The 10,853-nt window shown below is 36.1% G+C and overlaps 1 protein-coding gene across 3 annotated transcripts in view; it reads left to right on the top strand.

Annotated features, from left to right (window-relative positions):
* Window positions 1–47: 47 nt before the first annotated feature.
* The window catches only part of RTN4IP1 (reticulon 4 interacting protein 1), a 37,324-nt gene continuing 26,518 nt past the window's right edge, over window positions 48–10,853 (top strand). The window contains exons 1-5 of one of the 3 annotated variants that reach the window (XM_081141222.1): window positions 48–170; window positions 356–764; window positions 6,550–6,701; window positions 7,516–7,584; window positions 8,484–8,608. In XM_081141222.1, the coding sequence (XP_080997348.1) occupies window positions 482–764; window positions 6,550–6,701; window positions 7,516–7,584; window positions 8,484–8,608 (629 nt within the window). In that variant the 5' untranslated portion in view covers window positions 48–170; window positions 356–481. Of the gene's footprint in view, window positions 765–6,549; window positions 6,702–7,515; window positions 7,585–8,483; window positions 8,609–10,853 lie in introns of all 3 variants that reach the window. The other 2 variants (XM_081141221.1, XM_081141223.1) reach the window with 2 other exon arrangements.

Genomic DNA, 10,853 nt, shown 5'->3' with positions numbered 1-10,853 from the left:
GTCGGGGTGCAGCCGGAGGAAACGATCTTGGCACGCGATTGGTTGGCGCCGCAAGGCCTGTCCCGCGGCGACGGCGAGCGGGCGGCGAGGAGACTCCGGGCTAGGGTCGCGGCGCGAGGCCCTGAGCGTCTGATTTCCTGCGGCGTCCGGAACGCGAGCGGAGTCAGTTGGTCCGGCCCCGTGCTCCCGGGACCGGGCGGAGTTCTAGGGTTTTGATTTTGGTTCTGTTTTTAAGGGGAGGGGGTGTGAGTGGGGAGGATAATGGACAGAATGCTGACTGGAACGTTAATTGGAGCATTTTAGATGCGAGGAGCCATCTAATTCCATATTCGTGTTCCTTCGTTGTCTCCATTAGGCCAACTTCATTTTTAAATTCTGAGTTTTGAAATCAGCCGTTGTGCTAGGCGAACTCAGACAGAATTCAGGGGTGACAGTTGAATCCAATCCAAGTGCATTTTAATTAGACGCGCAACTCAGCCGCATGTTGACGATGGAATTCCTGAAGACGTGTGTGCTTAGGAGAAAGGCATGTGCTACGGTTTGCTTCTGGAGAAGCCAAGTTATACAAAAGCCGTCGGTTAGAAAGATTAGTACTACCTCTCCAAGGAGCACTGTCATGCCCGCTTGGGTGATAGATAAATATGGGAAGAATGAAGTGCTTCGATTTACTCAGGACATGATGATGCCTATCATACACTATCCAAATGAAGTCATTATCAAAGTTCACGCGGCAAGCGTAAATCCTATAGATGTTAACATGAGAAGTAAGTTCGAAAGACATTCCTCCTTGTTATACATTTTTTCTTCTTCAGAGAATTTCATCAGGGATCAGTAGCTTTAAAAAATCAATTGTTACTTGACTACACTTCTTTGGTTAACACAAAGGTTTTTGACAGTATGTCAGCAGATATTTCCAAAATTGTTGAAATTGCAATGCCCAGGGTATACTTTAATAAGTTTGAATTGCTTCCATGCTTCCTTAAAGTGTAAATTGGGACTTGAGAGTTGCGTCCACAGCAAACTTTCTGGTATACTCTCCCGGGAATTTTGTGATGTTCTGAAGTTTATCACCGATTTTAGTTTTCATGTCAGTTCAGAATTTGAATTTTTATAATAATCCTTTGGTCTCTCGCTGTTCACAGCTTTATTGGTCCAGTGGACAAAGTGGAGCAGAATGCCAGGATATCGACACAGTACTTTCCCCCTTTCTCCTGTTGCATTTGCCTCAAGCAGTTCAGATACACTTTTCTGTTATCCAAAGTGGGAATAGTGTTACTGCGTCTTAATTTCTTCTAGGCTATATTGACAAATACTGGAGAGTACTAGGATTCCTTAAATATGTACTATGTAATGATTATAAGGCTGAAAAATTTATTACTATTTGTGAATTACTTAACTTTGGAAAGTAAAGACAAAAATATTTCTTATGGGAACTCATTCATGTTTCTAAAGAAGTAAAAAAACATCTGGGGTGATTGGTCAGTTAACCTCAGTGCTCTAAGTAGGCTTCCGAATGAGTTTTAACTTAATCATGCGGCTGTGTTTTGAAGGCCTGTGTGTACACCTACAGTTCTACTCATCAGATTGCCTCAATAATAATTGTACAGGGTGGGGCAAAAGTAGGTTTAAGTTGTTCATATGAAAAATACAGTAACTAATAAATAATACAAGAATAAACTGCATTTTGTGTACTCACAACTATAAACCTACTTTTGTCCCACCCTGTATGTGAACTGTGTGTAATGAATTAAATTTCTTTGTTTATATACATATCTAATTACAAAAACAAAATTAAGATTAATGATAGAATGAGTAATTTTGTGGAATTTATAGAGAAATATGAGAAGTTGAGACTTTGACTTTTATTAATTTCTTCCTCTTTGTTTCTAGGAGTTGTGTGATAGATTAGAATAGCAACTCTCAAATTTTTTGGTTCTAAGACATCTTTACGTGCTTAATAATTCTTTGGCTTTTGTTTATATGGGTTATAGCTATGAATATATCTACCTTGTTAGAAATTAGAATAAAAATTTTAGCACGCTTATTAATTCATTTAAAAATACAGTAAACTCCTTTTGCGTTAACATTACAAAATTAAATCAGGTTAAAATATAAAATGACAAAAATAAGGACTCAAAAACAACTGCATATGTGAAACACTGAAAACAGGTGGTAGTAGTAGTTGATAGAGCATAGAATCTACCTTCAAAGTGCTTACAGTGAAAAATAACTGCATTTTCCAAAATAAGCCAAAAAAAAAGAGTGCTAAGAGTCGCATTGTTTTACACTTGTACATATCTCTTTGCTTTCTGGTTTAATAAAATAGATGGGTCTTCATATATATATTTCTGTATTTAGTCTGTCACAATATGTCATGTGAAGTAAGTGGAGAAAAACTAGCCTCACGTAGGTAGTTGGAAAAGAAAGGACCTCTTAGACTCCCCAAGAAGATTTGGGGACTTAGAAACATGGAGCACAACTGGATTAGGGACTTTTCCAGTTTCACTGTATTTAGTTCTTTTGACTCCAATTTTTAATGCTGCTATTTTTAACTTAGTGAATATATCTAGTATCCACTAGTTGTCCTATATGGTAGCCACTAGCCACATGTGGCTATTGAGCAGTTGAATTGAGAAGTGAAGTTAGTGTAAAATACACACTGGATTTAAAAGACAATCAGAAAAAAGAATGTAAAATGTCTCAGTAATTCTATATTGATTACATAAAGATCTGATTGTATTTTGTGTATAGTAGGTAAAATATTAAAAATTAATCTCACTTGTTTCTTTTTACTCTTTAGTGGCTACTAGAAAATTTTAAATTACATATGTGGCTTGTATTATATTTCTTTTGGACAGTGCTGATCCAGACAATGTGAGGACTATCTATTACACATTCCTTTGGACTCTTAAAGAGTTTGTAACTAGAAAGTTCAATTAAGAAGGAAAGGAAATGATATACTACGGAATCCCACATGAAATCAACATTTGTACAGCACATCCTCAAATACTATTGTTTAGGTTAACACTGTTTCATTATAAAGTTGATGAGATTAGCCTATGGGAAAATTGGTTTTATTTTACATTGTTTTGCTTAAAGTTGCAGAATGTATCCGTGATTTTAAGTGAGGACTTAACTGTATTTTTCGTTGTTGTTCATTTTGACATAATAATTGCTACCACTACTTGGGCATGTTGTTTTATTCCATTTACATTGGGCTTGAAGATAATTTAGTTTTTACAGGATATGTCTTTAAATGGTTGGTTTATATCCAATGATCAGTGCTTACACCCAGTGATCAATGAGTATAAACGGTGAAGGTAGAACTTATGCTCTGTCAACTACTTCCTGTTTCAGTACCCTACTTCACGTATGTAGTTGTCATGCAGTCATTATTTTTATGGAAGTTTATATTTTCATTCTAAGTTAAGATTACAAATTAAAATTAGCAGTATTTTATCCATGAGCAATATTTACATTTGTCTTCATTTAGATCTGTTAACTTTCATTTCTTTGAATGCACATGCATAATTTGTATTGTGTACATTTTCATTTCAGTAGAATGGCTGGATCTGGACTTTCTTTGCTGCTACTTAATAAAATATTGCAGCATCTTAAGTATAGTATTCTTAAGACATCTTAATTTCTTGTGATTTGACTGGGTAATATTATTTGCAAGTTACCCTCTTTATTTCCTGCTCATGGATTCTTTTTTGAGAATGTATGATTGTTGTTGCAGAAGGTATCTGAAATGGTAACTTGGGAAAATTAGTAATGAGTAGATGATTGTAAACTGTAGAAAGTAGTTATTTCCCTTGACAAGAAAGCAAAGACATGGCTACTTTATTTTGAAAGATGAAAGTAGGCTGTTTTTCTGGATATGGCCACTATTGTTGGACATAAAATCATAAGTTTTACAAATGGCTAAAGAAATTTTTATTTTTAAATTTTTTATTTCCATTCCCCCACCCCTTTGGTAACCATCAACTTGTTCTCTATATCTCTGGGTGTGTTTCTGTATTGTTTATTCTTTTGTTTTTGTTTTTAGATTCCACATATAAATGAAATTGTATAGTATTTGCCTTTTTCTGACTTATTTGACTTAGCATAATATCCTCTAGGTCCATCCATGTTTTTGCAAATGGCAAGATTTTATTCTTTTTTATTGCTGGATAATATTGTGTGCATGTGTGCGTGTGTGTGTGTGTGCGTGTGTGTGTGTGTGTGTGTGTATCTCACATCTTCTTTATCCATTCATGTATTGATGGACATCTAGGTTGCTTCCATATCTTGGCTATTACTGGGAATGCTGCAGTGAACATAGATTAATTTTAAAATAAAAATAAAAATGCAGCCAACAACATCATACCAACAGTTTGATCTCTTTAGATGGGATTAAAAGTCTTTGAAACTGATGACAGATTTATGATTTTCCAAATTATTCCAATTCTGACCCAGTCAAACTGGCCACCTCTAACAGTGGGATGAAGTTTTTAAGAGCCCCCATTCATCTGTGTCATGAAGCAGGTTCTCAGTTACTAACTACCAGGTACATTTTGGATTTGGGGCTAGTTTAGCTAATACCAGTGAGCCAGGACTACTCGGTTGATACATTGACATATCAGAGTGACCAAGAAAGCTATTTAAACAACCCTGCCCTGCAGGTCTCTACCTCAGAGAGGACTAAAGCCTTTTTTGCAGCTCTGAAACAGCAGCTAAAATTTGATACGGCTAAAAGCCACTTCTGTTGCTCAAACCACATAGGAATTTCAGTGAATAATTGTTTAATTGTGTTCTAATGGTGGAAATGGAATGTAAGACAGGAAAAGTAAAACATGACTTTTATATTACATGTGAAATTGATTTTTTTTCTTTTCCTGATGGAATGTACCTCTAGCTAGATGACAAATGTGTAATATTCACATGATGGCCATCCGCTTAGATTTTCTGGGACTATCTCAACTTTCAAACACTCTCCCATGTGTCTTTTTTTTAATTAGAAAAACAACGTCTACAAGCTACCCACCTGTCAGGATCTCTCCCTGTATCTTCCACATTCCCTCCTGCTATATAGGTTAATTGTCATTGTTCCCATCTAAGGCCAGCCCTCCACTTGGGTTCTAGATTCCATCCCCTCTCAGCTATTCGGGAGCAGTGTTTGAGCAGTTCTCTTCTACGTCTTCAATCTTTTACTTTCTACTGGATCATTCCCATTAGCATACAGACTGGCTGTTATTTCTCCCCTCTTAAAGAGGGTAGAAAAACAAACTAGTAAAAATCCTCTCTCCATCTCAGTTGCACACTTCCACTTCTCTGCTCCCCTTTATAGCAGGACTATTTGAAAGAGTTGAATGTTCTCACTGTCTCCTATTTCTCACTTCCCATTCTTTGTCACGCCATGCCACAGCAGCTGCTCCTATCAAGGTTACCTAATGTTGTACTGCCCCTGAGAGTGGGTGTGGGGAAAGGAGACTTACAGACTGATCAGTGATTCTGGAGCATAAGTTGTGGTACATGACACTAGAAGGTAAGCAGGGTGCTTATCTTGGAGAACCTCACATAGAGGAAATGTTCTCAGAAGATGTCAAGCAGAGAGACAATTCAGATACTTTTGTGTCTTGGGAAAGCCATTTTATATGTTGAAGCTGTGCAATAAACTGCTTGGGGTTATTGTAGATAGAATAGCCAATTTATTACCAAAAATATGATCAGAAGAATGTTTTCAGCTCTACTTAGCTGGTATTTATGTAAATATTCTTAAAAATAAAAGGATATGTAAAATAAAGCAATTAACTTGATTTAACATACCAGAACAGGTGCAGTCAAGTGGTTCTTTTTCACTGAGGAATCAGTCTATGCACTTAATCAGTGATGTTGTAGAAACACTTTTTGGGAGGTGGAGACCATTACTTATAGACCAGTATCAGTGTCAAATATAACTCTGTGCCTTATTTATTGTTTGTTTTTTTTTACTTCAAACAGCTTTAACATTTATCTTCTTCATCAGATGACACCAAACAACTTTGTTGTTTAAAAAGTTTATAAATGAATAAATTAAAGAAACTGTTTTCAAAGAACAAAGTAAAACTATAAAAGAAAATACTGAAAGTACTGAAGACAGTTTCAAAATTGGAATTTAAACATTTTGAGCAATGGTAGCTTTAGTTTAACAAGTGATTATAATTTTCCAAGTAATTTTCTTTGAAAGGAACAGGACTCATTTTGTTTCTTTTTTCCTTTTTTATTGAATTTATTGGGGTGATAGTGGTTAATAAAATTATATGTTTCAGATGTACATTGCTGTAATACATCATCTGTATATTGTCTCCTATCACTATTTATCCCCCCTTTACTTACCTCTGCCACTCCTATTCAGCACTCAATGATTTTATGCTTTCTTGTGTGATGGTTTGAAAAAACCAATGATAAGTTTGATTGCTTTATAATCTACATATTGAAGATCTAGAATTGTACCTGGCCCATAACCTTATAGTAGTTTTTAAGTCATTCCACTCTTTTGGAAGAAACAGATAAAACTGTATTTTATAGGTGGTTATGGAGCTACAGCTTTAAATATGAAACGTGATCCTTTACATATTAAAATCAAAGGAGAAGAATTCCCCCTGACTCTGGGTCGGGATGTCTCTGGTGTGGTGATGGAATGTGGACTTGATGTGAGGTACTTCAAGCCCGGAGATGAGGTGAGTTATGAAATGCTACTATTCCTTTTCTAAATATGCAGATTTCATTCTGCTTCTTTTGCAAGTATTTTTCATATCATTGACCTTCTCTTCTTTTCAACAAATATACTGAGCTTGGCTGGAACCCTCATTTTCTTGGTTCTCTTGTTCTTGGTACTGTCAGAATAGCTTAACTGTACCTAAGTGTTCTAAATCTAGTGCTTAAGAATTCCAAGACTTTAAATATGTATGATTGGGACTATTTTTCTTTTTCTTGAAAGAGTCTTTAAGTGACAATTTCTACCTTATGGGCTAGATGGTTTTAAAACAGCTGAAGTTTGGTATAATCACCTGTCACTTGTCATCTTGAATTTTTACACCAAGAAATTAAAGTGAGTTCATAATCATAGCTAACACTGGTCTGGTTGCTTTTCATAAAATAACTCTTAATCTCTATGAAGTATGTACAGTTAGCCCCAGTTTACAGGTGGGGAAGGCAAGCTATACAGCTACACAGAAGTCCCACAGCTAGTAAGTGGTAGAGCCAGAATTCAAGCCCCAGGGACTGCTCTTAACTGGTATTCCAAGTATGTAGTCAGTAAATACAGCAGGATTTTTACTGGCATCTGCTTCTAATGCGGCTTGACTTGATAAATTCAGAATCATACTAAGTAATACATTTACTTCATGTGAAAATAGCTCTTTTAGTTGGTATATTTGCTGACTTGTGCTTTTTTCACTGGGTGGGGCATGTATTGGGAATACCCTCATGCTTAGCTTTGGTTAAAAGAGATCTGTTTCTAATGAAGTTTGTGTGTGTGTGTGTGTGTTTTAGGTCTGGGCTGCAGTTCCTCCCTGGAAACAAGGCACTCTCTCAGAGTTTGTTGTAGTCAGTGGGAATGAGGTAACTCACCAGTTCTGTGCTGAAATGCCATTAGAAAGTATAAACAAAGACTGACAAATATCTCTGAAATAATTGTGGGTTTTTTTTCAGATCAGGTTCATGTTTAATGGATAGGTTTGAAAGAGCTGAGATAGAGAATAGGAATTTTTGAAAGATTAGAAAAGTATTTGATGTCATTTAATAACACTGCTTGCCAAAGTGGTATCTTTGTCTTGTGGAGCAGGGATTTGGAGTGAGATCTAGAAACCCTGCTGTGTTTCTTGGTTTTACCCAGTGTAAATGGTGGAAACCAAATATACCAAATGGAGTGTACTGATTAATTATAAACAGAAGCATGGAAGTATCAAGCTGTTTCAAATAACTTTAAAAACAGGAGTCTAATCACATATAGTCAGGAGATCTGACTATTTGAATAGAGAGAAAGGGGTTAACATTGCGGAAGTTGGCTACAGAAGGGAGGGTGGGAAGGGAAGAAGGGGTATTACTGAGATTAGAAAAAGTCTGGAAAGATTACCTTCCAGTAAATGGGAGTAAAGGAAACAGCTGATCTAAAAAACAAATTAGAATGTTTTTATGAGGACTCAAGGTTTATTTGTATTTATTTTTGAGTATTGTCAGGACTAATGGGATTATCAAGTGTGACCTTTTTATGAGTTAAGCAGTTATATCTGATAATGTAGCCTGTAAAACATTACTCAACCTCTGACCCCAGGAGGGCAGGTTGAATCATTTGGAGAATATTCCTTAGGGATAATCTAAAGTAGTGTATGTAATAAATACTGAACCTGGCAGAATGTTATAGACTTATCCATGAAAATGGTTGGATTCCTATGAAGATAAATGTACTTGTGTTCCTGGGTTTGTAAGTCATTGCTTATTTTTATTGTCTTCATATCTAGGTCTCTCACAAGCCCAAATCACTCACTCATACTCAAGCTGCCTCTTTGCCATATGTGGCTCTCACAGCCTGGTCTGCCATAAACAAGGTTGGTGGCCTGAATGAAAAAAATTGCTCAGGAAAACGGTAAGTATCAATGATGGCATCTCAGCTTTCTCCTTTTTCTTCTGTAAGGTCTTTGCCGTAGATCATCAGAAGTGATAAAAAGAGAATCGTTTACATGAGCAGAATTGTGCTGATGTTTAAAACAGCTTCCAAAAAGAGTCTATTTGTGTCCTTTTGTATTTTTTCTAAACCTCATCCTATTGATTCTTAGTCCAATCAAATGTCAATTTTAAAATTGAAATGTATAGATGGACTTTAGGACTCTGAACCTTCTAAAATAATGCAAAATTTTATGTGAATCTCTGGGAAGAAGATCCCTAGCTTTTACCAGACTCCTAAAAAAGGTTAAGAATCACTCTATACAGTTTCTAAAGAATGATGTCAAGGTGCAGGTGTTTTTCCTACCTCTACTAGGAGTTGCTCTCATACTTGTGGATTTCTATGAAAAGCAGATATAAAGAGACTACAAAACACTGCTGAATAATCTTGAGGTGTCTTAGGCTCAATGCTTGGTGTTAGGTTAATTTTGGTGCCTCAAGGCCTTGAATGTATGCTTGTTTGAGTTAGCAACAACAGTGAGTAGAAATGTCTTCGATGGTTCATATTACAATCCGGCTGCTTTCTAGCTGGGTGGCCCACTCAGTCACTTCTCTTTGGGTTTGTTTTTAATGAGATAATATAAGTAAAACTAGTGGCACAGGTTGTGGCACATGGAAGGCACTCAATAAATGGTGACTACTATTATTAGCAATGAGATTATACTCTTTGTATTTTAGAAAGTTGGCATCATAGGGAAAACTGATGATTTTCTTTTGGTGAGAAAACTAGGTACTAAGAACCACTTAATGATTGTGATGAGGGAGAGAGCTATAGGGCAAGTTTTAATAAATTACAATAACTAAGTTTTTTGATTGCTAAGGATTGTGCAGATAAAAATAACTAAAGTCTGTGTCATTTCATACATATTCCTGTTGTGAAACATTGCACTTTGCATTTAATGTGTTGAGTTATAGAGCATTGGATTTAATGAAAGCTAAATAGCTATATTCCTGAAAGCAGGGTGAAGACTATTCATCTAATGAGGTGCTGTCCTTTATCGTAGGATTCAAAGCAAATATTTATTCTAAAGGTCAACCCTGTTTATTTTTTAAGCTTTGAGGCTTAGCTTTCTTGCAGGTGCCATTTTGGCTCAACACTTTGTTTAAATTAAATTAGCTTGACCACATAGATTTTTATAATGACTTATCTTAATTAATAACCTTGCAAAAATCTTTATTCAAGATTTCTAGACCTTTATCATTATTATAGGCTCTGCATTGACACTGATGCTTTATTGTTTTGTTTCTCCTTAAAAGCATTAGACTTTCTGTGCCTGCATGACACTGTGGTTAGAGATCTGTCATTTCTTTTGCCAGTTCAGGGCTCTCCAGGTGTCCTTTTTTTTAGTACCCTGAAAAAAAACAATTTAGAAACATCTGGCTCTCTTCTCAGATACATAAACATGTGCCCCCCTCCCTCCATTTTATTGTTGGCTTTTTGGGTAATTCTTAGGTACTTATTTATTTTTTATTTAAGCAATAATGGCTTGGAACTGGAGAAGTAGAGCCCTGAGTTCTATTCTCTACCCTGCTACTAACTAATCAGGTGACCACTTGCATGCTATTTATTTTCTCTTGGAAGTTTTCCTCCAAGGTACTGTGTAGGTTGTTAGGAGAGCTTTGAGAAATGGAAAGTTTTATACCTTATAAGGCAATTATATATTATATTGAGTTGGGTCTGTTCATTGATTTAGCCACATGTTAACCGAACTGGAGTGCATCCATTGTAAAGAGCCTCACTAGCTCACATCATAGACTTCTGCCACATTCCCACGTGCATGGTGACCATATGATGCCTTTGTTCCAAGCGACAGTGAGAGCTTGGCTCTTGGTGCTCTAAGAAATTTTAGTTTTCTGAAATTACCACACATGGGTGGTAATTAACAGCCTACCTCTCCAACTACTTATTTGTGAGAATCACAATAGATCAGTGAGTACCTTAAAATACTGTGAAAAATACTTTTACATGAAGAAATTACTACAATAGTAGGATTTTATTACACATAAACTCAGAGGTTCCAGTGTCCAGAGTGGTTTTTTTCAATTTGACTAATGTGGTGGTGGAGCCTATTTTGACTTCTCTAAGCAGTAATTATTCTTTTTCTGTTACTATTGGCATTAAGGCAGTCTTTAGCCTGCACAAAGCAGGTCAGTGTTTGTCTGTTTTT

The sequence above is a fragment of the Miniopterus schreibersii genome (genome assembly GCF_964146895.1).
Source record: "Miniopterus schreibersii genome assembly, chromosome: 6".
Lineage (NCBI taxonomy): Eukaryota > Metazoa > Chordata > Mammalia > Chiroptera > Miniopteridae > Miniopterus > Miniopterus schreibersii.
Note: the sequence above shows the minus strand (reverse complement) of the source record. Positions and strands in the feature narration are given on the sequence as shown.